The sequence below is a fragment of the Herpailurus yagouaroundi genome, unplaced genomic scaffold, assembly GCF_014898765.1.
Source record: "Herpailurus yagouaroundi ecotype Mexico unplaced genomic scaffold, PumYag 222, whole genome shotgun sequence".
NCBI lineage: Eukaryota > Metazoa > Chordata > Mammalia > Carnivora > Felidae > Herpailurus > Herpailurus yagouaroundi.
In genome coordinates this window covers 12,603,277-12,629,290 of record NW_024412453.1, presented here as the reverse complement: position 1 = coordinate 12,629,290, position 26,014 = coordinate 12,603,277, and the positions used below count along the sequence as shown (strand labels likewise).

The 26,014-nt window shown below is 54.7% G+C and overlaps 1 protein-coding gene across 4 annotated transcripts; it reads left to right on the top strand.

Annotated features, from left to right (window-relative positions):
- Positions 1 to 1,379: 1,379 nt before the first annotated feature.
- Positions 1,380 to 20,799, top strand: METTL22 (methyltransferase 22, Kin17 lysine). Of its 4 annotated transcripts, none has more exons than XR_005785676.1 (12): positions 1,380 to 1,475; positions 4,331 to 4,496; positions 6,688 to 7,041; positions 11,906 to 11,946; positions 12,036 to 12,180; positions 14,836 to 14,907; positions 16,241 to 16,294; positions 17,002 to 17,082; positions 17,295 to 17,397; positions 19,253 to 19,505; positions 19,547 to 19,929; positions 20,688 to 20,787. XR_005785676.1 is itself a non-coding variant. In XM_040459073.1 (11 exons), the coding sequence occupies exons 2-11, from the start codon at positions 4,391 to 4,393 to the stop codon at positions 20,721 to 20,723; spliced, it is 1,161 nt and encodes a 386-aa protein (XP_040315007.1). In that variant the 5' UTR covers positions 1,380 to 1,475; positions 4,331 to 4,390; the 3' UTR covers positions 20,724 to 20,799. The 4 variants fall into 4 exon arrangements, 1 of the variants encoding a protein (XP_040315007.1); XR_005785677.1 differs by lacking the exon at positions 1,380 to 1,475 and adding an exon at positions 2,998 to 3,140; XM_040459073.1 differs by lacking the exon at positions 19,547 to 19,929 and having other exon boundaries at positions 19,253 to 19,421; positions 20,688 to 20,799.
- Positions 20,800 to 26,014: the final 5,215 nt, after the last annotated feature.

The window sequence follows — 26,014 nt, the reverse complement described above, 5'->3', positions numbered from 1 at the left end:
GTTGGTGGGAATGCAAACTGGTGCAGCCCGTATGGAAAACAGCATGAAGTTCCTCAAAAAGTTAAAAATAGAACAACCCCATGATCCAGTAATTGCCCTACTGGGCATTTACCCAAAGGATACAAAAATACTAATTCAAAGGGATGCATGTACCCCTGTATTTATTGCAGTATTATCTACAATAGCCAAACAATGGAAGCAGCCCAAGTGTTCATTGATCAACGAATGGATAAAGATGTGATATGATAAATATATGTATTTATATAAACATACATTCTGACACACACACACACACACACACACACACACTATGGAATATTATTCAGCCTTTTAAAAAGACTGAAATCTTGTCATTTGCAATGACACAGTTAGAGCTGGAGAGTATAACGCTGAGTGCATTAAGTCGGTCAGAGAAAGACAAATACCGTATGATCTCACTCATGTGAAATTTAAGAAACAAAACAAATGAGCAAAGGGAGAAACCAAGAAACAGACTCTCAACTATACAGAACAAACTGATGGTTACCAAAGGGGAGGGAGGGGGATGGGGGAAATACAAGGTGGAGATTTAAGAGTACACTTATGTAAAAAAAAAAATAAAATTTAAAGGGGTGCCTGGGTGACTCAATCAGTTAAGTGTCCAACTCTTGGTTTCTGCTCAGATCATGATCACACGGTTTGTGGGATCGAGCCCTACATAGGGCTCTGTGCTGATAGTGTGAACCCTGCTTGGGATTCTCTCTCTCCCCCTCTCTCTGCCCCTCCCCTGCTTATGCTGTCTCTCTCTAAAAATAAATAAACTTGTAGTAAGTAAATAAATAAATAAAATTTTTAAAAATAAAAATAAAAGCTTCTCAAAAAAACCTTATAATTGTCATTTCTTGGGTACTCACAGCATGCCAAGGATGATGCTAACTGCTTTACAAGCATTATTCTATTATCCTTTCCAGATAGGGAGAAGTTTAGTTGCAGATGTGAACCAGCAGCTGCTTCTGCCCCCAAGGCACTCAGAACTTGTGAGGGAAACAGGTAAACAGGTCTTGACAACCAGAGTCACAGATGCTCTGATAGGCGGAGTATAGCGGACTGGGAGAGCCCAGACTCTGGTCAATGTAAGCTGGAGGAAGAGGACTCAGGGAAGGCTTCCTGGAGGAGTTGACCCCAACGTAGGATTGCCACTGGGTCATAACTTAAGGTAGGACCCTCATGGCCTAACATGGCAGGTCTGTGTCAGGCCTCCTGAATGGAAGAAGGGACAAAGTACTAGGGACCAAGGGCCACCAGCTTCCGGTTAAGGAAGGGTCCCGAGAGTCCTCGCCCGGGCAGCTCTAGCAGGTGGGCGTGGTTACGGCGTGGCGCCCGCCGACGCGCGCGGAGGAGGCGGGGCCGCGCCTGCGCAGGCCGCCTATTATGGCGGCCGCCTGAGCTCGGGGTTGAGGAGGCTCAGCCGGACTCCGTCCTGGTGCTCGCAGCGGGTAAGTTCCTGGGAGAGGCGGCCGGATGCGGGGAGTGCAGGGAGCCTCCTGGCAGCGAGCCTGGCCTCGAGACCGGGCTCCCATGGACCTAAAGCCCAAGTCCGCTCGGTCTCTGTTCCCTTCCGAGCAAGGGTGTAGGGAGAAGGAGCCCTCTTGTCATGTGAGTTTCTGTCCCGGGCCCAAGCAGCCCCTTCGGTTCCGGATTAAGAAGGGAGAGCGAGGCCGAACTATGACTTTTGAAAGGGGTTCAGGGAGGGCAGGACGGAAAGAGCCCCGGGGGAGGAGGAGATCTCTGGGGCCCCTGACCCCAACTCTCGGCGGTGGCCCCTCCAGCTTCCCCGTCTTCACCCCTGGTCTGTATTATCCCACGCCTGGCCACCTACTGTCAGAGAAAGCAAACTGCTTTGGGGGGTAACCCTGACTGGGGAACCGCCGTAGAAACCATGACGGCGTCTTAGTCTAGCCCCTACAGCTGTTAAGAGCCAAGGACACACTTGTCAGCAGGTGCTGCGGGATGAACCTGCAGCCCCAAGGAAGTCGGAGGGGATCCCATCTGCAGTGCGGGTGTCCTTTCCCTCCTCTCCAGTGAGGAGAGCGGGTCGAGGCACATCCATTTGTAGCATTCCCAGACAGATACTCCGAGTCAGCTGTTCCCAAATGGAAAAACTTGTTGCCTTTCTCCATCTCCAAGCACGCTCGTCAAGAATTACGATTATTGCTATAATGACTGATACTTAGTCTTGTTCTTTATTTGACCCAAACCTTAAAACTGATCCTCGTCTCATTTAATCCTCACACAAGCCCCAAAGTATGTACAAGACACATGTATTCCCCCATAACTGATTCTAGAAGAAGCCCTTTAAAGGGGTTCCACTTCCTGGTTCTCAGTTGTAGGGCACATTTCCAGGAATCCTGGGTAATTCGGCTTTTAAAACCGATAATTCAACTAGCATTTAAGAATATGAGTATTATTTTGGTCCGTCTTTAAGAAAAGCTGATGTGTAATTGTAATATTACGCTCCTTTGTGGGATGTCGTTTTTCCAACAAAATGTCACTATGGCAGGAAACAGCATCCTTTGGTTCAAGTTTGACTTTTCGCAGCATCGTCACAGGGGATCTTTTTTTTTTTTCTTCCAAAACTATAGGTGGAAGTCCTCAGTTTCCCCCAGGACATCTTTCAGTGCTGGGAGAGCCACATCTACCTTTAAGACTTTCGGTCCTTTTTTGGGATCCAGCCTAACTTTTCCAGTCCTCATTGGCTGAGTGCTTCTGCCTGAGGATGGGGCATGTCTCCTCCATAACTTCCACTGGCATCATGAAATCATGCATCATTTTACTAGCTTCACAGCCTCCCTTCACAGCCCACTTGGCTCTGTCCTGGCTTACACTGTCATGTGGGAAGAGCCAGCATAGAGACTAATTTAACAAGGTGTCAGCTTTTTCCCGAAACAACTTTTGGAAACTTTTGTGAAACTTCGGCTCCCCCACGTCAAGTCCTTAAACGGAGGAACTTCTGTTACACGTGCTCAGATTGTGACAGTACGTGCATTCAGATTGCAAGGAGAGCCTGTGTTAATCATCCCGTTTTCCAGTTGAGGAAATGGAGGCCTGAGAGGTTTCATGACATGCCTAACACACACAGCTAGTGCACACACCTAAGCCAGGTAAGGAACAGTCCTGTCGGGGGTTATGGGCAGGTTTGGGCCGAAGGCCTGAAACCACCCCCAGGACAAGGAACTAACAGCTGTGGACCACGGACAATGCTCAGTGCTTTACGCCCCAGGACCCCTGCACAGTGAGAATATAGCTGGAGAAGCAGGTCCAGATAGGTGACGTAATTTCCCCCAGGTCTCATCACCACGAGGTGGGAGACTGGGGTGTAGACATGGGTCTGCTTGATGCTTTTTGATGAGGCGGACCACTCGGTTTGGAGGGGGAGCCTTTCTCTTCTGGCCACTTTGCCTCAGGCGTGGTTTTCCAGACTTCAGTTGTTGCTGTGTTAACCTGCATAATTTCCTCTATCTACATATCACCTGTATAGTGAGCGCCCCTTGGTTGCTTTTCCTTTGCATCTACTCTTTTTTTTTTTCTTTTTTAAATTTAAAAAGAAAGTTTCAAAGCAACGAAGGGCATTTGGACAGCTAGGGTCAACTTCTAGAATAAAAAAAGAAGTAAAGGGAAAATAAATGCAGAGCGCGAATTGAATTGACTTTGTAAATCCAATACTGTTTTAGGCAAAACCAGCTATGAAAGACATTTGCATGAGAAACGGAGATAGTTGACTATGGATGGAGTTTTAAATGATACAAAGGAATTAATCATCTTAGATCTGCTAATGGTCTTGTGGTAATGTAAGAACATGTGTTAGGGGACAGATGCTGTAGAGGAATTTAGAGGTAAAATATCTAGAATTTACTCTCAGTTCAGGAGGGCAAAAACCCCAGTAGATCATTTGACCTCTTATGACAAGGTGTTGATGATCATTGGATCTAAGCAGCGGGTATATGCCTGTTTATCATGCTATGCCCTCAGCTTTCTAGTCTGTTTGAAAATTTTCACAGTAGAAGAGTTGGAAATTAAAAGGGAAGGATATCAGTATACATGGAAATTCGGATCCCTTGCCATAAATAAAAGATTACTGTGCAAACACAGTGCAAACAAAATAAAACAATTCTAGCTGGAATCTTTTCCCTCGCGAAGGCCCTTGCAAAGGCCGTGAGACTTTCTCCTTTAGGAAAAATGAAGAGAATTACAAAAGGAAGCATTTTCTCCTGGGGTAATGCAAAGCTATTTAAGTATTCACACTGTTCCCCTCTGAGACCTGCCATCCTGAGGACCTGGTCTTGCCTTCCAGGTGCTCCTGTCCCATGATTCCCGTGGACCCCGGCCATGGTAGCTGGCCCCCACCCTGGCCATGGACGAGGTCACCTTCAAAAGTGACACTGTGCTGTCAGACGTCCACCTCTACACCCCGAACCACAGACACCTCATGGTGCGGCTGAACGGCATGGGGCAGCCTGGTAAGACCAGGGTGCGTGCGGAGGGACCCAGCACCCTGTGGACCCCGTTTTGTTTGTTTTCTCCTACTCCTCTCTTTGGGGAGAAGATTGGGAAGATTGGATCGTTCAGCTGTTTTCACTGCACTTTTTTTTTTTTTTTTTTCAAGCATTTATTTATTGAGTGAGTGAGAGAGAGAGAGAGAGAGAGTGTGTGTGTGAGCCGGGGAGGGACAGAGAGAGAGAATCCCAAGCAGGCTCCACACTGTAAGCACAGAGCCCAACACAGGGCCAGATCCCACAAACTGAGATGACCTGAGCCAAAATCAAGAGTTAAGGTGCTCAACCAACTGAGCCACCCAGGCACCCCAACCTCACTCCACTTTTTTTTTTTTTTTAATTTTATTTTTTTAATTTATCTCCAAGTTAGTTAGCATATAGTGCAACAATGATTTCAGGAGTAGATTCCTTAATGCCCCTTATCCATTTAGCCCATCCCCCTTCCTGCAACCCCTCCAGTAACCCTCTGTTTATCCACCATATTTAAGAGTCTCTTCTGTTTTGTCCCCCTCCCTGTTTTTATATTATTTTTGTTTCCCTTCCCTTATGTTCACCTGTTTTGTCTCTTAAAGTCCTCATATGAGTGAAGTCTTATGATGTTTGTCTTTGGAGGACTAATTTCACTTAGCATAATACCCTCCAATTCCATCCATGTAGTTGTACATGGCAAGATTTCATTCTTTTTGATTGCCGAGTAATACTCCATTATACGTGTGTGTGTGTGTGTGTGTGTGTGTGTGTGTACATGTACGTGTACCACATCTTCTTTATCCATTCATCCATTGATGGGCATTTGGGCTCTTTTCCATACTTTGGCTGTTGTCGATAGTACTGCTATAAACACTGGGGTGCATGACCTCCACTTTAGCGCCCTCTTTCGTAGAGTAAGCTGTGCTTTCCTGAGCACCTACTTTGTGGAGGGGGAGAGGCACCAGGACTTGATGCTGGGAGTGCAGTAGGGGATGAGCCAAGCCCTGCCCTCAGGGAGCCCGTGGTCCAGGAGGGAGATAGGCTGGGGCTCCCAGTGGCGCCCCCACCAAGGCATTCTGGCCCCCTTCATCGGCCCCCTGCATCACTTGTTCGCCTCCAGCTCCTCCCACCCGGGCTCCCTGGGTTTGCTCTGCACACCTTCCTCCTGCTCCTCTCCCCCAAAGCCAAGGGGGATCTTTTGAAAATGCATATCACATCAGTGACCTGATGTAGACCCTCCAGTGACTCCCTCTTGCTCTTAGAATACAGTCAACTCTTTAGCCTGGCCCATGTGGCCCAGCCTGACCCAGCCCTTGCCTGTGTGTCCACACTGATCATTCTCTTCTCCTTTCCGTCTTTTATGCGCTGCACGCACTTCCTCCCTCAGTGCCTTGGCTCTCACTGGTTTTCTACCCAGAAGGTTCTTCCCTCCCAGGTCTGACTCCATGTGTCACCTCACACAGGTCCTCCCTGACCACCCTCCCTGGCTTTGATTTCCCTGTATTAGCCTGTCCTTGGGTACAGTGCTCCCCTTTCTTTTTTTTTTTTTTTTTTAATTTTTTTTTTTATGTTTATTTTTGAGAGAGACAGAAATAGAATGCAAGTGCGTTGGGGCAGAGAGAGAGGGAGACACAGAATCCGAAGCAGGCTCCAGGCTCCAAGCTGTCAGCACAGAGCCTGACGTGGGGCTCAAACGCATAAACCGTGAGATGATGACCTGAGCCAAAGCCGGACACTTAACCAGCAGAGTCACCCAACCCCCCCCCTCCCCCCCCAGTCCTCCAGATCTTAAGAGGTGGAACAGTGTAGTGTGAAGGGCATCAGTTTAGGAATGAGCAGACTGGGTTTGAGTCTTGCCTCAGCCATGTCCAAAGCTGTGGGGCCTTGTCAACCCACTTAATTTCTCTAAGCCTCAGTTTCCCCATTTGAAAATGGAGCTGGTGCCACTGTCTTCATAGCAACAGGGAGGGCTAAGATAATGTGAGCTAAGTGTTTTCACGGGAGACGCTCATCACATGGTAACTGCTCTCAGTGGCCCCAGCATCTGGGCCGAGTCCAGCGGGCCTTTGCTGCGGGCATTAGGATGCCTCCATCTGGCGTTTAAAACTCTGGGTGGAAATAAGATTTTCTGGAAGGAGGAGACACCTCAGAGACACTCTCCTTTTGTGTTCGTCTTGCCTTTCAGTTTTCCTGTCCCAGTTCAAGCTTCTGTGGAACCGAGACTCTCAGACAGACTCAGGGGCCGAGGGTGATGGTCGTGGCGCTCTTCTCGCCGAGGAAACACCACCATCCGGACCGGGCAGTGCCAGGCCCCCTCCAGGGAGTGGCCACAGTGACGCCACCAGCCAGGTGGGGCTGGGAACTCGGCTGGACGAAGACGGGGATTTGGACGTGGAGAGGAGACCACCGACTGCTTCGGACCCCGAGCCAGCAGGGCCTCCGAGAGACAAGGTACATCCCACGATTCTAACGCAGGAGGAAGAGGACCCACTGGCAGATGGAGCACGAGAGAGCAGCCCCTGGGATATCGTCAGAATAGGTAAATGCAGGTCCGGTTTGCGCTGTGGGTCGCACCGCAGTGCTGATCACGGCCCAGGGCGTGGGCTGTGTGTGGGGGGCTCTGTGTGCAGGCCCAAGTCTGGGTGCAGTAGGACCAGACAAGGGACCAGAGCCAGCTCCGCGGAAACTGAGAGCAGGTGGTGCCGCTGCCAGTAGGGGGAGCTGTTCAGGACACACAGGTCCCCTCCCCACTGCCCCCAGGGTACAGTCCAGGCCACTGGGCGTAGCTCACAAGGCACCGCACACCCCTCTATGCGCTTTCTCGCTGCGGGCCTCTGCTGTGCTCCACCTCCCTTTTGGAGAGCCTGCCCCCAGCCTTTGCTTTCTTAACACATTGGTAGTTGTTATGTGTATCAGCTTAGCCATCGCCTCCTCTCGGGAGCCCTGCTTTTACCCCTCTTGTGTCGATGTTCTGATCCAACTCAGTGTGCTGGGGCCATGGGTCAGGGTAGAGTTTGTGGAAAACTTGGCCAGCAACAGGGAGCCATGGGAGATTCTGGAGCTGGAGCATGGCAGGGGGGAGAAGGAGGTGGACCAGAATTAATCTGGAGGAGGCTTGTGGGCTAATCAGACGGCCTGGGAGCTAGAGGCCAGCTGGGAAAGGGGAGGCGGTGACATGGCAGGAGAAGGGCCGGAATGAGTTCTGGCAGGCATGCAGGGCAGCATCACGTGGTCACCGCTGGGCACAGGGGCTTGATGACACCAGGATTTCAGATCTTGGAAGCGGGCACATTAGAAACGCCAGGAGCAGTAGGGAGCTGGGGCCGGAAGTGAGCCACTGATGTTAAACACCTGTTGTGTTTAGACATTTTATCTGCGTCACTTCGTAAAAAGGAGTCTTGACAGCCCTGCTCTGAGGGTCAGGGGGAGTGTACAGATAGGAGGTGACAAGCTGAGGCCATGCAGCTGGGGGGCAGTGAGGAGGTTCTGAATCCACATCGTCCATCTCCACAGCCAGGCCTCTTGCCACCCCGACACTGCTTGTTTTGGGGGAAAAGAACTCTGAATTGAGTCTGTTCATTGAGATCCAGGGTCCCACAACCCCTGGCAACGGTGCAGGTTGGGGCCAGAGGGTCAGTTAGGGCCCTCTCAGAAGCAGAGCAGCTCTTCTCCATCCGCGCAGCCATACGACTCATAGTTGCTGAGTGTCTGCTTGGTACGAGGCCGACTGTTCTAGACCGTTCCGTTGGGGGTGATGTGTAATTCACACCAGAACCCTACTCCATGTTTTCCATGGATTACCTCTATTCTTCACAGCCTTTCCAGGGGTGAGCATGCTCATTTCACAGATGTGAGATTTGAGGCTCAGAGAGGTTGAGGAACTTGCCCCAGGTCACACAGCCAGTCAGTGGCAGGATGACGATTCCCACTTAGGTCTGTCTGCACCACAGCCTATGTTCTTACTCAATGTCACATGATCCGAACATTGGAAAGTTCTGTTCTGGGGAGCTGTTGGCAGGGGGGTTGGGGGGAATGCCATGATGGCTCATTTTGCTCTCACTCGTCACTTAATTGGCTTCCCTGAGCAGAGTGGCCAACTCGGTTGTTCATACTGAGGGTTCGGCCTCTGGCGTGCGTGTGTGTTGAACATGCTGAGAATTTACCATCTTGCAAACTGAGAACAAAGTCCCACAGCTAAGGGCCAGTGTATGGCCAGGTTCCCGGCCAGTCCATCTCACGGACCTCATGGTGGGGTCCCTTCCTTTCAGCAAGTGTCATTCAGTCCTACCTGCCCCAAGGGAGGGGAGTGCAAGGCAATTAAATTAGCTTCCAGCAGTAACCTCTTGTTCCAACTGTGACGTAAGGGACCAGGTCTTGGACTCTGGCAACCGGCAGAGCTGGGCTTTGACCCCCCACCACCCTCACAAGCCCGGTGATCTTTGACAAGTGTCTTGCACACCCAGAGCCTGTTTTTGCACCTATAAAACAGGATACTGCCTTTTGATGATAATGTAATAAATAATGCCCAGTAAGTGTCTGTACGGGGCCTGGTACAGAGCACATGCTAAGCTGATGTCCGTCTCCTGACCACCCTTTTCCTCCAAGCCATAAACCAAGTCATTTTTTTCAGGGTGTGGACGCACCTCAGAAGCCGATTAAAAAATACGGAAAGGAATGGTTTCCAGGTCATTGCAAGGGATTGTCAAAAACTTAAAAACTTTATCCATGGACCTGCGAGGAATCCACAGACCCAAGGTTCAAAGTAAATTATGGTCATTTTCTCTGCTTTATAGATAAACTGAGACCCAAAGAGAAGAGGAAGAGGCAGGGCTGGAACTCAGGCTGTCAGCTCCTGACTCCCGTGCCTCTTCCCTTGGCCATGTTCCCTTAATCTCTCCAAACTCTATTTCCTCATCTGTAAGATGGGTGTAACCACTTCTAGTTGTGAAAAACGAGGAGATGGCTCGCAAAGAGCTCTTAGCACAGTGCCTGGTCACATCGTTAGCTTTAGTCCCTGGGGTCTGCTCTGAGTGCAGGGAGGGAGGCTGGCTGAGAGAGAGGGAGGTTCCCACAGGTCTAGAGACATAGACGAGACTCTGAAACTTTGTCTCAGCCCATCTGCTAAGCCCAGTTTCTCATGGGCATAGTCCTCAGCATGGGAGGAGGCCCACGGGAGGAAAGACGGGCCGCACCCAGGGGATGGTGCATGGTGGGGGTGCGAAGACTGGGGAGGGGGCAGGCCGGGGGCAGCCGACACCGAGGGTCTGGAGCAGGGCTGCAGAAACAGGACCCCGGGGAAGCCTCTTCCCTGCCACTCTCAGTTCCAGGTTCTTCAGCCTGCCAGAGGGGTCCCCCTGCCCATTGTTCTTTACACCGCGTCCCTGGGCACCCTTTTGGGTCCAACCGCACGCCCACCACTTACTAGCTCTGACCTCAGGCCGTCTGCTTCGCCTCTGTCAGCCTCCTTTCCTCATCTGTGAGATAGCACCCAAGCCCATTCCCCTGGTGGTTTTGAGGGTGAAATGAGAGATTGCTCTCAGAGCATTTGGCATGGTGCCCGGTTCAGAGAAAAGGTGCTTTTTCCATAACTTTTACAACCACAGTGCTGCACATTGGCCTCAGTGTGTTCGTCTGTAGGTGGGGTGGTGATGGCTACTTCACAGGGCTGTTGTCAGGATCAGGTACAACCTCGGTGGCCCCTAGCCTGGCTCAGGGGGCATCTGTCCAGTCAGTGTTCAGTGAAGGGACTCTGTTGTTGGTGGGTGGGTACGTGTTAGGCTTTGGTGGCCTGAAGTCCTGAAGGGTGCGTGTCGGGGCTAGACATGGCCTCTCCCAAACCACCAGTATCCTGTCCAGCCAAGGTGCCACCAGGCAGCGCATCAGTCATGCGTTCAGGGATCAGATTTTAAGTCTGCACGTTGGGCAAAAATCTTGGGTCACATTTACCCTGGAGAAGCCCACAGAGCAGCGGCCCCGGTTCTCAGGAGGAGCGCACACGACCAGTCTCTCCCCTGGTCTGGGGAAAGGTGGCTGCCGCTTTGATTGAGCACGAGAGAGGTTGCCTTCTGTTCTGGACCCCGCTCATATGCACGGCTCTCGGCTTTCATGGGACTCCCTGAGATGCCGGCACTCTGAGAGCGCGGGGACCCCCTCACCTCCTCGGGCAGACCCTCACGGAGGGTGCGTGGGGACACATCCCCATGGGCCTCGGTCCCTGCTCCTGTTGTGAGCGTGTGGTCTGATCTGTGCAAGGCTGGCGGTCACACGGAGCTGCCCCACTGTGTGCATGCCCCCCTGTGCGCGTGCCGTGTGCGTTTTCCTCTGGTGGCTGTCACCATCTTGCTTAGAAATATGACAGCCGCGGGGCACCTGGGTGGCTCAGTTGGTTAAGCGTCCAGCTTCAGCTCAGGTCATGATCTTGCCATCCGGGAGTCAGGCTCTGTGCTGACCGCTCAGAGCCTGAGGCTGCTTCGGATTCTGTCTCCCTCTCTCTCTGCCCCTCCCCCACTCACACTCTATCTCTCTGTCTCTGAAAAATGAATAAACCTGAAAAAAAAATTTTTAAGAAATACGACAGCCAGCTCTGATTAACAGCAAGGGTATTTGCCATTTTCCTTTTGCCCTTTGGTCTCCTGTTTCTGCCCTCGCCCCCTCGCCCCCATGCCTCCACCGACTTTAGCTGGATATATTTTGCGCTTGAGAAGACTTCTTATCATAGTTCACCTAAGAAAGGATATAAGCTCCAACTTACATTGTTGACTTTTGGTGTGCTTGTAAGTGTAAGAAGATACTTGGAGGGGCGCCCGGGTGGCTCAGTCGGTTGAGCGTCCAACTTCGGCTCAGGTCACAATCTCGCGGTCCGTGGGTTCGAGCCCCGCGTCGGGCTCTGGGCTGACAGCTCGGAGCCTGGAACCTGCTTCGGATTCTGTGTCTCCCTCTTTCTCTGACCCTCCCCTGTTCATGCTCTCTCTGTGTCTCAAAAATAAATAAATGTTAAAATTTTTTTTTTAAATACTTGGAATGTGTTATGACTCCTACCAGCATACAGTTGATCAGGACAACAGGAGTATGTTGTAATGTAACATGCAGTTATCGAGCATCATGAAGTGCTGTGTGCGTGTTGGACGAGGTGGGCCCACGACCCACGGTGACCCTAGTCTTCAGGCTGTGGGTCCGAGACACCCGGTTTTCTGAGCAGCCTCAGGGCCTGCACTGTGAGTGACGCTCACCCACCCGCTTCCGCCCCGACTGCTGTGTGGCCTGTGTTTCTGCCACTCTCTAGCACACCCGACTTCAGTGCCCATCTGGCCGTGTTTGCAGATGCCATGCACCTCGTCTGTCTGTGTTCTGTCCGTCTGCATTTTCACAGTGGCCCTTTCTCTTTTGGTCTCCATCCTGTCCAGAGCACACCATGGCCACCCCCCTGGAGGATGTTGGCAAGCAGGTGGGTAGGCCCCATCCACTTCCTGTGGCCCTGTGGGGTCTCCCCGGAGCCTCACGTCACCTGTCATTCCTGGTCCGTGTCTCCTCCAGGTGTGGCGGGGTGCCCTGCTCCTGGCAGACTACATCCTCTTTCAGCGGGACCTCTTCCAGGGCCGCACCGTGCTGGAGCTCGGGGCGGGCACGGGGCTGGCCAGCATCATTGCAGCCACTGTGGCACGCACGGTATATTGTACAGGTAAGCCCGCCACCTCGGGCTGTGGGGACGTCGTCTCTTCGCAGGGAGTGTGCTATCAGAAAGGGAGGAGGGGCTGGGAATTGGGCCTTGGCCACTGTTGATTTTGCCCTCCCGTTCTGCTGCTTTCTCCGGCCACACCCACAGTGCAGGACCCCTCACTCCAGGAGGCACCAGCTACCCCCCTGAAACCTCCTCTCACACCCTATCACCCTGGGAAAGAGCAGACGTCTCAGAAAACCGCAAGGAGCATGCCTTTTATAAGGCTTGAAAACGGGTTTATCGCTTTTTTTCTCAGTTGTAGAAATCTTGCCTACTTGTTGTGGAAGGTTTTTAGGGCAGCAGATACAATTTACTCATTTTGTTACCAACCCCAGATCCATTCAACAGTGTGCAATTTATGGAGCTCTGGCCGGCGATATGCCAGACACGGTCTTAGATGCAGGAGATCCAGGAGCGAATAGAACAGATGAAGTTGCTGTCTGCAAGGAGCTTTGCGATCATTACACAGTTTTTTCCCTCGTGGTTTTTTTGTTTGTTTGTTTGTTTGTTTGATTGTTTGTTTGGAGCGTACCTACTCCCAGACTGAGATCAGACTCCCAGTAGCTGAGATCAGACTGGGTATTCTGTGCTGTGTGTTGCCAAAAATGTTGAAAAGCATTTTTCCAAGAGCATTTTCCAAAGTCATTAGAAATTATTTATAAGTATGACTTTTAATGACCAGGTAATATTTATCTCTGGGCATTTTGGTGGTTGCCATGCGTTTTGGTCTTTTTTGTTTGTTTGTGTTTTTCACAGTTGTCCGTTGCACCGTGGTGAGCGCGTTTGTGCCCCATTGTCTCATAGTCCTCAGGCTGGACTCCTAGAAGCAGCTGTGACCCTTTATAAGCTTTTGCTACACATTGCCAAGGGATTTCTCTTTCAGTGTTTTATCTTGCAATAATATTATACTGGCGTGGAAACTGCGAAAATATTACAGCAAATGCCGTGTAGCCCTCACTCCCCTCCCCGCAGTGATGACGTCTTACTTAACCATAGTTCGGCGATGACGCCGGCAGCTCGACGCGGGAGCAATGCTCTCGGCTCCCCGCTGGCCCACACACCCTTTCAGAGAGTGGGAACCAGTTCGTAAGAGAGCAGTAGCTCATCAGCTAGTGTCGCTGTGCCTGACATCTTCCACGTCTGCTAGGCGGGAAGGGGCATCTGCTGCTGTGGTCTGCATCTCGTTGATGCCTGGCCACCTGCTCATGGTGCCCATCTTTTACTTCTGAGACAGGAAAGGGAGGTTGGGGGTCGCCCGGGACGGGGCACGCCTGGCAGATACTCTGCATCAGCCACTGCCGGGAGTCCACAGGGCAGCCCCCGCCTTTGCTCCATCACTGTCTCGTGTCGGTTGCCAGCGAGCGCTTCTCAGAGTCGGGCCATAATGCCACTCGCGGGTGCTCTGCCCTGTTCCTGGTGCCCAATTACAGGACGTGACCAAGCTGTCTTACCCCTGAGAGGGAGGTTTCCTGGCACAGAGAAGAGAGCTTGCCTCTAGACAGCACGCTGCAGTTTGCACGGCCTCTCGCGTGCTTCTGCACCTGCTTGTACCTTCACAGTGAGCCCGGGCATTCGCCAGGGAGCCGAGCACCAGTCTGTCCAGGTGGGCAGACTAAGGCTAAGGTCGGGTGGCTGGCCCCAGGTCATACACACAGCTACTGTCATGTGGGGCGTGGGGAGGGCGCCAGTGGTTCATGGAACAGAGTTTTCCACGGAGCAGAGTTGTGAGAGCTCCCTCAGCAGCTGGCAGAGGGAAAATTGGGGGCCAGCCCCAGGCCTCTGGTCTACCACCACGCCCCCTCGGCCACAGCTGGTCTCTTCTGTCCCATTTTCTGTGTCAGAATCCCACACGAGATCTATTTGGACAAGAACTGCCCTAAACACTGACAAGCTGCTGGACTGGTGTGTGCAGTAGTCCCTTGAGCCAGTGGCCCAGGGAAAGGGACAGATGTGTCCCTGTGCTGAGCAGGGCACTTCCCCCACAACCAGGCTCTGCGCGTTCCTTGAGTCCATAGTGAGTGATGGGACAGAGTCTGGGGGCCAGGCAGGCGTCACCACGCGGCCTTCGGTGCCTTCCACCCGTGCGTTCTCCTGACGCATGTTAAGGGTCTTGGTAAGTTTTGGTAAAATGCCCACACCCCGTGCCCATCAGGGATGGATGCACTGACTGTGCCTGGGTTCTGCTGAAATGGTGAGAGACACCACCTGGTCAGAGCAGTGGGAGGCCCGGGACGCGCGCGGCCGTGACGGCGAGTCACGCACGGGAGGGCACCCGCGGCTCGTTGGAACCCGCTGTGTGTCTCAATTCGTCGCATCCAAACGCCCGCGTCTGTGTCACACGCGCTAACCGCACTGCGAGGCCTCACCCCTTCCCTCTGGAGCGCGCAGAGTCCGTCCCCTCCAGCACCGTCAACTCTTCCCTAAGGGAAAGGTCATCGAGAAGAGCCTCCCGGGGAGCACACCGAACCGTGGCAGTGCGCACACGGGAGACGCTCTCCTCCTCGTCTGGTGCCTCTCTGCAGCCATGCTGTCGTCCCAGCTCTTTCCAGGCAGAAACCGGGGGATGACAGTGTGGTGACGGCTGGGGTCTTACGGCCTGCCGTTCTGTTGTTCCAGATGTCGGCGCAGATCTCCTGGCCATGTGCCAGCGAAATATTGCCCTCAATGGCCACCTGACTGCTGCTGGAGGTGAGGCCCGGTGGGTCTTCCAGCTGGGGGGAGGGTTCTCTGGCAGGTGGGACAAGCACCTTGTACTGTGACACTGGGAGATGGGGTCTGGCCACTGCCCTTCTGGGCACCGCCCTGGCTTCCCAGAGCTTCCCGTCTGATGACTCCGTCGTCGCGCCCTGTCCTCCTCCCTACATCCCCTGCCATGTCCCACTTCAGCTCGCTCCCTTCTGGACATCACAGTGGCCCCCACCTGGTCTCCCAGCTCCTTGTGTGGCCCGCCCAAGGTGTCCTCCGGGAAGCATCTAGAGTGACGATGGAAGTCTGACCCCTTAAGTCCCCTGTGAAAAAGTGAAAAAGCTTCAAGGGTGAAGTCTGAGCCCCTCTGCCTCCCAGCCCTCGTGGTCTGGCCTCTGCCTGCTCCCCCTCCCTTTTCCACTGACTGCCTCACTGGCAAGCAGAGCACTCATGTCACAAGTTCCTCCCTCTGCCCAGACCGTCCCGCCCCCCCCCCCCCGCCCCCCCCCCCACCACCTGCAGAATCCAGTTCATGTGACGGAAGCAGCGGCCACCCTCCCCTGACTGTACGTGCAGACCCTTCCCGAGCAGCTGGGGGCGCTCTCCCACTGTCCGGCCGCTCCAGCCCATGGGCCTCAGGCCCTCCAGGTCTTCCACTGCTGTCTGAGTGCACACTGGACCCCTCTGCTTGTCCCGGATCTCGCTGGGGTCTGGCCCTGCCGTCTGCGACGCCTGCCTCACAGGGCTCCCTCCATTCTGGTCACCCTGGCCTGTCTGAGGCTCCCCCCTGGCCTTCGTGCTGCTGCCCCTAATCATGCTCAGACCTGCAGACAAGGTCCCAGCTCCCTACCAGAGCCTGGCTTCTCCTCGAACCACTGCATTTTGACCTGTGTGTGACTGGGTGACACCCTGCTGGGCCACGGGGCCTGCCTGATCCCCGTCACATTGTTTGTCGAATGCCTAGTCAACAAGGGTGGAAGGGGAGGGGCAGGTGTGACTCACCTTCTTTGGAGCCTTCCCTGACACCCCCCGCCTGACACCTGAGCTCCTCTCTCCCTCCTGTGCTCGGCTTGTCCTCATCACAGTGCCCTGACCCCTGCCTTGTTGGTGTGTGCCCACCCCCCAGTCTCTCCTGGGCTGCCGGTCCCCGAGGACAGGGACACGTCTCATACACCTTTGTTTTCCCCGTGTCCGGTGCCAGACCTGATGCTTGGCGCTCCGTGCTGGCCAAGGGATCCGTGCTGGATGGAGGGATTTCGGCGTAGGATGGGAAGGCTTATCTTCTTCCCCGACTGTTACGAAAGTCTGGACGTTCTGCCTGGTTTTGCTCTTGCAGGCGGTGTGGTTAAGGTCAAAGAACTGGACTGGCTCCGCGACGACCTGTGCACAGGTGCGCCCCCCACCCCCGTCCCAGCGGACTCACGGCCGCTTGTCCTAGCTCCCTGTGGCCTGGGCTGAGCTGCAGGCTCCCGGCTGTGCCACAGCCTCTCGGCCCACGGCCACTTCTCTCCGTCGGCTGATGATGGCCGCTCCTGGCACCTTCCACCCACTCTGTCACTCAGACTGGGAGCGTCCCCGTACAGTAGGCACAGTGGCCCCTGAGCTACAGGTGAGGCCTGGCGCTCAGGGCTGAGCACCTGCCCAGGGCTGGGAAGCAGCCTCACACACGGCACTCTGTCCTGTCCTAAGGGCAGGGCCCCCCGGTGGGGGAGTTTTCTGAATTGATCACCCGGGCTGTGTCAGACCTACATGCTTGTGTGAACTGCCTGCTGTGTGCAAAGTGTCCTTTCCCGTCAGGTGTCAGGTGGGAGAGTCATTGCGTGCCGAGGGTCTGCCCATGGCCCCAGAGCTCCCCAGCCGCCCTTGAGGGCATGTCTAGTAACGCCCACTCCTGTGTGATGCCCTGGGAGGGGAAGCACCCTCCTCAGGGCCGCACAGCAGTTCACGGGGCAGCAGTGCCCGCCCCTCGGTGGGGAGGCAGACCCCTGGCAGCCACGCGTGCCGTTGCCGGGTGCAGCCCTGCCTGCTGGTGCCCGCCGCTCCCGGCTGGCCCACGGGGGAAGGGCCGTGCACAGAGTGGCCTCTCCTCTTTCACAGACCCGGAGGTCCCCTTCAGCTGGTCGCAGGAGGATGTCTCTGACCTGTACAGCCACACCACCATCCTGCTTGCGGCCGAAGGTGAGGCGTCCTGGTCGCAGCGGTGCCCCCACCCCTCCTCCGCAGAGCCCTCCCAGCCCCCAGTCGCCCGCCGTGCCCGCCTGCGGTTTCCAGCCTGAGCACCGTCGCGGGGGCACGTTTCTAGGGACGCAGTGCAGTGCCGGGGGTCCTCCCAGGGGCAGATCTGCCCGTGGTGGTGGGTTTTCCCCTCATGCCCGTTTCCTTCCCCACAGTGTTTTACGATGATGACCTAACCGACGCTCTGTTTAAAACCCTGTCCCGCCTCGCTCACAAGCTGCAGAACGCCTGCACGGCCATTCTGTCTGTGGAGAAGCGGTGAGCTCCGCGCCCCCCTTGGAGTGCGCTCCTGTCCACGCCGTCCCAACGTGCACGCACGGAGCCCCTGCCGTGTGCCAGCCCATGCTGCCCTCCCACATGTGATCTCGTGTCATCCCCCGGCCCTGTGTGTGCCTGTGGCCGCCCCCGCCCTGCCGGTGGAGAGGAAGGCTGAGGGGCGCCAGGGAGCCTGTCACGCTGGTCTGCGAGCAGACAAGCCCTTGAACGTAGCTGCACCATGGACACGTGGCCACCACGCTGTCCAGGGCCTATCTCTCTGAACGTCCCCTCCAGGATGCCGTCTGTCTCCTCAGCACCCCAGGCCTCTGTCCGTCTGTCCTCCTCCGATGCAGACGGACCCCTCCACCCGGAAGCCCTGGGGCTCCCGCTGAGGGAGTGGCATTTCATGGTACAAGCAGACACCTTTCACACGGTTTTCTCCGATCATGTGGTAGACCATAACTTGTCCTTTTTTTTTTTTTTTAATGTGTATTTATTTTTGAGAGAGCACAAGCGGGCGAGGGGCAGAGAGCGAGGGACAGAGGGTCGGAAGCAGGCTCCGTGCTGACAGCCACCAGCCCGATGTGGGGCTTGAACTCACGAACCGTGAGATCATGACCTGAGCCGAAGTTGGACACGCAACCAGCTGAGCCACCCAGGGGCCCCTAGCCCACAACTTTTCTGAAGGCAATTCAGGATATGTAGCAAAAGCCATAAAACCTGGGTGCCTGGCTGGCTCAGTCAGTGGAGCCTGCCACTCTTGATCTCAGGGTTGTGAGTTCGAGCTCCATGTTGGGTGCAGAGATTGCCTAAAAATAAAATCTTAAAAAGAAAAAAAAAAAGCCGTGAAACCAAACGTACTTAGTGAGCCAGCAGTCCGGCATCTAGAAATCCGCCCTATGGAAATGACCATGGCTGTGTCCACACCATCCATCTGGGCATATTGTTCATTTCTAAAATGTCGAGGAGCCCCTTTGAGGCACACGTGACCACTGACAGCATGTGGATCTCATTTGGAGACTGGTTTTATAGACCACCCAGGGAGAACGCGAGACCGTCAGGAAAAGTTGAACCCCAACTGAATGTTGGAATGATAAAGAATTATCATTAGATTTGTTTTAGGTGAAACAAAGAAACAGAAGAGGCTTTATGTTTTTGAGATGCTTGTGTCCATCTTTGCGGGAGAAATGCTGTAGTGGCTGGCCTTAGCTATTTAATAATCCATTCTGGGTGTGCGAGGGTCCTCAGCGGCTGTGAGCTGGTGGTGGTGCAAGTGGGGCCGTCCATCACACTGTTGGAAATTCTTCTTAGTAAAAGATGTGGGGAAGCAAAGGGAAAGAAGCAAAGAATTTGAGTTTCAGGTTGCATCGTGTTGCAGGTTGGGGTGGAGAAATGGCCGAGCAGCTGGGCCGGGAGGGCTCTGGAAGGACCCATTTGAAGTGGCCCTGGCCCACCCCCTCCCGGCAGCCTTCGGCGCCCACTGCTCTGAGGCCCCTGCCCTTCGTCCTTTGGTCACATATGCAGCCGGGGGCACCCCACGCGCAGATTCTGTGCTGGGGAAGTGGGGAAGCCAGCCCACGGTGTTCTGTGTCTGCCTCCTGCTCCACTTTGAAGAGTCCAGGGCGGGGCCCGTCTGTCTGGCGGTGGTATCTCAGGCACCTGACTCAACTTCCCTGAGCCCCGGTTCCCGCGTCTGTGAAGTGGAACCACCTCCCGGGCTCCCCTGCAGATTCGGGAAGGAAGCGCGCCCAGTGCTCAGCACCAGTAGGCGCGCGGTGAAGATCCACCGGTGGGGAGTGAGGTCAGGGAGGCGGCGGGAAGGCGAGGTGAGTGTGTGTTGCCTGCCTGTTTGCAGGCTGAACTTCACACTCAGACACCTGGACGTCACATGCGAGGCGTACGACCACTTCCGCTCCTGGCTGCGGCGGCTGGAGGGGCTCGCGGACGGCCGGCTGCGCTTCGCGGTGGAGCGGGTGGAGGCCTCCTTCCCGCAGCTCCTGGTTTACGAGCGCATCCAGCAGCTGGTAGGTGCGGGCTGTCACTGCTGTGCGCGACGCCGCGGACCCAGGGCCCCCACACGCGGGCGCCGCACCCCGGTGCTGCCAGGGCAGAGGGGCGGCTAGCACCAAAGACGGCGATGGGGTCTCCCCATCCTGAGGGGCCACCGTGTCTGCACGTGGGCCTGCGGGCCGTCTGTCGCCCTGGACTTACAGGGCGCTCTTTCCCTGCGGGCAGTTCCTGCTGCAGAGGAAGTGGGCCAAGCACAGGAGGCGGCTGGGGTGCAGGAAGTCCGCCGGGGGACACGTGGTGGGGTTCTCATGCAGGAGCCCCAGTGCTGGAGGCCACACCTTCGCCATGGACATGGGCTGGCCTCCCAGACTGGGCAGGCTTGTCTAATTGCCAGTGGCCCTTCCGACCAGGCCCGCTGGGTCCATCAGACTAGGCCTCTGAGGAAGCCTCCCAGTAGCGGTACACGGGCCGGGTACCAGGCCGAGCTCCTTCCTCCCTGGCCTCAGTTGATGCCGAGACCAGGTAAGTCACCCCGCCAGGCAGCCACAGAGCTGGGGCCCAGCCGCTTCCTGTTACAGCTTTAAATCCCCCTCATGGAGGAAATCTGAGAAGTCAAAATTACCCTTGATAATAATCACTTACGTAACTGGGAGCTGCAGTCCAAAGGTCCGGGATTAATCTCTTTTATTCTCCTTGCCTGTTGGCTGTGGGTGCCCCTTCTCCGGGTGCGTGGAGACCAGGTGTAGTTCTGAGGAGGACGGGAGGGAGGAGGGCCAACAGGGAGCCCGCCCAGCAAGCACAGCGCTGAATCCGTGTGGTTGCCGCACGTGAGGAGCCACCTTGGGTTTCTGGCTCCGCTGCCTCCGGGCCGCCCCCCACAGACGGCCAACCGTCCTCTGCCCGCGAGGACGCCGGGTGTCCAGGGTTTCCACCGGGAGCTGTGTGTGTTTGCACCTTCTCCGCCTGCCCGCGGTAGGAGGAGAGGCACGTGGCCCGGAAAGTCAGCGGCCACGGGGCATGGCACTTTAGAGCTCCCCAAACGGGAAAGCGGTGGCTGGCTGACCCTCTTCTGGCCCATCTTGATTCTGTGACGTCCTCTCGTCCGTCCAGCTCCTCACTCTCCCGTGGCGAGGCAGAGCGACAGAATCAGGAGGCGCTCCCCACCCTTGGGGCAGCTCGTGTGCTGTGCGCTGTCCTCCGTGGTGAATCACTTGCCTCTCTGACATCGCGAGGTCTCCTTTGCACCCCTCAGGAACCCCCGCTTTCTCTGTTTGCTGCAGGAGCTCTGGAAGATCTTTGTGGAACCGGTGATGTGACCCACTGCATCCCAAGCACGGCTTCTCGACTGTTCTTAGAGTACATCTCTAATAAAATCAAAAGCTCACAAAGTGATGTGCTTGAGATTTTATCATTTTAAAAATGTGGCACGTGTATGTTACAGGCCTCAAGACTGTTTTCTGGGGGCCGTTGCTGCCTCCCAGCAGCAGCCGGAGAGCGTTCTTGCTCTGGGCTGGAAGTCTTGTCGTTGCCTGTGTTTTCCGTGCGGCCAGCTTGTCGTGCGCGCTCCAGGGCCGTGTCGAGAGCTGCGAGCTGGCTTGGAATCAACATTCGCAACTTGATTCCACTTGAGTGGACTACTTGGAGGGCTCCTGGGGGGCAGGGGACCCAGGGCCCGGCCCGGGGCATTTAGTGCCCCCCTCTGTCACCTGCTCACAGATGTGTTTAATGTCCACGCCACACCGGTGGCAATAACACCACGCAGAGTGAGGCAAAGCAGCCTCATTTCCTTCGAAGGCTGCCTGTGATCCGTTCCTGTCCCTCTGGGGAGGCCCATTCAGAGGAGGTGGCAGGAGCTGGCCAAGTGACCTTTATTTTCTGTTTTAACTCTTTGTAACCAAAATCGTGGGAGCCCAGAACAGAAAGAGCCGCTCTTCCCCACCCTGTGTGGCTGCCCCGGGGTCCGTGCCATGATCTGCATCACAGCCTTTCCTCCCACAGCCTGGCTCCTTCCCCTCCTGCCCTGGGGCTCCCTGCTCGGCTTGTATCACAGGAGCACATCTCCATCTGATTTTTTATGTTTTGCTCTTTGGCCCTCCTGTCTCCACCCCTTCCTGTTGGTTTAAGACCTTTCCCACCATCTCCCCCTCCTCCTCCTTCCAGTCCGGTCCCACTCCCTGCTGCCTGGGCCCTCCCTGCACATCCTGTTCCCATATTGCTGCTCCTGCAGGCCTGGACACCGGGCCCAGCATGTACGCCTCCCTGCCTGCCCCACAGCCCAGATTGCTCCTGGCATCTCTCCGGCTCCATTCAGACACCAGATTAACTCACCTCATCCTCCCAGCCGGGACGTGACATTAGTAGTCTGGTTACATCCACCGAACAGCTGAGAAGACATCGGTTCTAAACAGAAAAAATGTCCACAGGTCAGGGCCCTGTCTGGCTTAAATATCCACATATTTCTGGCACACAGTCTGGCCCAAAGTAGCTACTCAACACAAACTGTCGAATGAACAATTAATAGGAACTGTGGCTGGGGAGAGGGTTTCCCAGTTGCAGACATTGTTACCTCCAGGGGCCCTTGGCAGTGTTTGCAAAGGTTTTGTTGGTCACAACTCCGGGAGGTAGGTGCTACCAGTCAGGGATGCTGCTAACGTCCTGTAATGCACAGGACGGCCCCCAGGGCGGCAGCGCTGAGGGTCAGAGATCTGGATCAGGGAGAATGTTAGCTTGTTTAGGAAAAAAAGACAGATCTCAGCTGAACGTGCAATGAATGAGTCTCACCCTCCCCTCTGGGAGTGGGAAGGAGATTCACACGCATCGTCTCTAAGCCTTACAAAGACCCTAGAGGGCAGGAGTGATCCCCACTTGACATGAGAAGTCTGGAGTTCAGAGCAGTTAAGCCACCTTCCCGACATCACAGAGCTGCCAAGTGGCAGCGTCGGGCTCGGAGCCCACCCTCTCCACGCTTTCCCGCGGCAAGTTTCCCCAGCCACCGGTGGCAGCAGCCCCAGCCCCAGGCCTGACGAGGATTCTGCTCCTTGACAAGACCCCGGTGGTTTGCGCATGGTGAGCGGTTCAAGATGTACAGCCTTTGAGCTCTTCCCATTTCCCGAGGTTCCGACACAAAACCCTCCCTGATAAAATTGCCGTAATTAAACAGAGTCACAAATCACAACAGGATATGTGAATAATGAGTCCTCAAAACAGAGCCCCACGAGACCGAGCCCCCAGCTGGCCCCGTGTCAGCCCTAAATGATGTTTTCCCAGCCCTTGTGGGGACAAGCCCATAAATGTAAGTGGCACCAAGCAATAGAGTCATCGCTCCCTTCACCTGGCACATTAGGGCGAGAAAGCACTCCGCCTGAAAGCTTCCTCTAAGTGGGGCCTGGAATTAATCTTGATCGGCTATAATTCAAAGCATCGTCAGATTTTCACTTCTCGGAGTCAAAATTCACCCTTCTCACCCTGTTTTTATAGCTTTGCTTGAACCTCTAAGAGCTTGTTTGGCAGCAATATTTCAGAATCATGAAAACATCGAGATGTTCTGCTAGGGAAGTAATCTAGATAGACCTTTGGAGTTGTCTGTTTGTTTGTTTACTTATCTATTTATTTTGCACATTCTAACATTTCCAGAGAATATACGGCCCCAGGGTGGGGACTTGGTTGTTCAAGCCTGCACGGAAAAGATGTGCTAAAACCAACAAACGTGGCCCCCTCGGTTCTCAAAGTACTGTGTACACAAGTCACCTGGGATTTTGCCAACATGCAGATTCTGACTCCAGTCCTCCTGGACCTTAGCGAGCCACCAGGTGACCCTGGTACCGCTGGTCCAGCCACCACTGTGGGGAGCGGGGCTGGGACACGCCATTCCTGGTTAGGAGCACAAACTCGGGCTGGGCAGACCCAGGTTCTGATCCTGGCTCTTCCCCCCAGACCAGCCAGACAACCTTGGACGAGTGGCCTAGCCTCTCTGAACCTCAGTTTCCTCATCTGTGAAATGGTAAGACTCCTGTCTTCACAGAGTTACTGTGAAAATTGTATTAGATAATCCACGTAAGATATACCAGGGGAGTCTTCAGTAGATGCAATACAGTTGTTTGGTTTGGGAGCATTTTCACCTTGTACACTGTGGCCTGGCATCACCGCCTGCTAGAGAAATCTTTGTGAGCAATCCGTACCTCTCTCTGGTACAGAGAGGACCCTCTTTGTCCCTGTATCCTGAGGCAGTAGCTGGGCAAGGAGCAAATGTGAAAAGTCACGTGGAACAGGCCTGCCTTAAATCCGGGCTCTGCATTACACACGAGGGTCACCTTGGGGACCTGGAAGGCCCTCAGAGGAACAGGCAAGCCATCCTCCGCACCGCTGACCCCACGTCCACAAGACATGCCATGGGTTGCCAGCAGGGGGAGACGTGCTTCCTGGGGAAGCGACCTCAGAGACCAAGTTCTGCATACAGAGTAAAAAGAATCCTGTTTGCAGTGAGACCCCCGCCCACGGGGTGGCCTAGACTCAGGGAGCCGTAAGTTGGCGGGCAGTGACGCTGATGTGAAACGTCAGTAGGAGACCCGTCTCGCCATCCGTGTGTCAAGGTGACCTACATACACCTTGGCTTTCAGCTCTTGCAGCCGTCTGTGCCCACCCGCGAGTGCAGGGGCAGAACAGCTGTGTGCGTGGTCCTTCCAGGGGGATGGCGCTTCCTGCCTGCGTCCTCCCAGAAAGCTAACTCAGTTAGGTTGACACCTAGGCGGCTTCGGAGTAACTGTCAGTTGGAACCCACCTCCGCCAGGTGGCCAGTACACGTGCCCAGCGAACAGCTGCGGCACAGACACTGGAAGCAGCGGGGCTTGCAGCCCTGGATCCCAGCTCGAACCAGAGAGACCTTCCAGGACGTGCTGTTTCTCATGTGGCAGCTCAGTGCAGCGTCCCAAAGCAGGTATCAGCGGGGATCTGCTCTCACGACGTGGGCTAGTGATGCTGCCCAGCAGCGTGGGGCAGCCAGCTGGTGGCCTTTAAATCCGTGACCTCTTAAGGGATGTCACAGCTCTCTCCCAAGAGACTGATATTGGTCTGGTGGTTTTGTGCCTTTCAGCCCTCTGTTGAAGCCACCAAGGGCCGTGTCACATGCGAAGTCCGGGCAGGGCTGCTGCCACAGACTCTGGCCTCGGTGATGAAAAGCGCACAGCCCTGCTCTTGGTCGCCACACAGACCCTCCTTCTCATCAGCCCGGTCTGGCCTTCAGTCATGTGATTTCCTGATTGATGGGAAAAAAAGCGATGAGATGAAAGGAAGGTGTGGGTACAGGAAGAAGGGCTGGGGGTGACACCCAACATTCTGAGTTGATGACTGCGGCTTCTGAAGACCCACCCCTGCCCCCTCCACCAAGGGCAGATTGACCAGAAGGGCATAGTGAGCAGATGATGAGACTTCTGAAAAATATTTATTCTTCAGCATTTAAATGTGATGGAAAATCTTCCTGCTGTGAACATTTACGTCCTTGTGAATTTGGAGACTTGCTTCTCAGGCCGGATACCAGTCGTGGGTGCTAAGGCTGTGCTGGAACTGCCATGAGAGGTCATTGCATAAAACCCAAACCCCTTTGCAAAGCCCACCAGACCCTCAAACCCTCAAGGCCTAGTCTCCGCCTACCTTTCCAGCCCCATCCTGTCCGCCATATTGAATTCCCTCCTCCTCCCAGAATGCACCATGCTCTTAGCAGCCCTCACCCTCTGAAACTCCTCTCACCCAGTTCCTCTCCTTAGTTTCTTCTTCCAGAAAGCCTTCCCCGGGTGTACACGGCCCCTGAGCCTTCTACAATACGACCCTTTTAAAACTTGGTGTGATAACTGTCTGTTTCCCTGCCTGTCTCCCTCATAGATGGTGAGCTCCATGGGGACAGGACTGGAGTCATCCCCCAGCCTAACATACCTGGTCATTGCGTAGATATTTGTCCACCACTTTCCCCATGCTGGATGTTGACCAGATTGCCTGGGAAGCAGCAGGGACCAAGACATCTCACATCCGTGCCCTCCTGGAGTCCAATGCTAGATGAGACAACAGGCAAAAAGTACAAATAAATACATAGCATGCATCACATCTTGGGAAGAACAGTGATCCAAAAACCAGAAGTAAGGCCAGAAGGGGGCTGCACGCTGCAGCATTTGCAAAAGCGCGTTCATGTATCCGACTGGTCTAAGCGCAAGCATTTTGCAGTTCTGTAAACCTGAAGCCACATGATGACTTCTCTTCTGTCCAGCAGGAAGAGAACCCCCAGGGGGACAGTGGTCTTGCCCCGCAGGACACAAACCAAGTTTGTGTCTACTATGGCGAGTTCAGCTTGTCGCTTTTCCCTGGGGAGGGTACACAGCCCTGTGTCTCGTGTTCCCTTTTGAACCAGCTTTGTCATCCTGCATTGTCCCTCATTGGTGAATCACGAAAGACTGACACGTGCTATCGGTTTCAAAAGAATTATGTTTTAGTGGTCTCGGCGTTATAACCTGGACAGGCCTGATAAGGGCTGTGAAGAAAAGTAAAGCCGTCCTGGGGCCAGGGGAGCATCCACCAGGGGCAGGGGAGGGGGCCCAAGATGGGAGGTAAATCCTGAGGAATG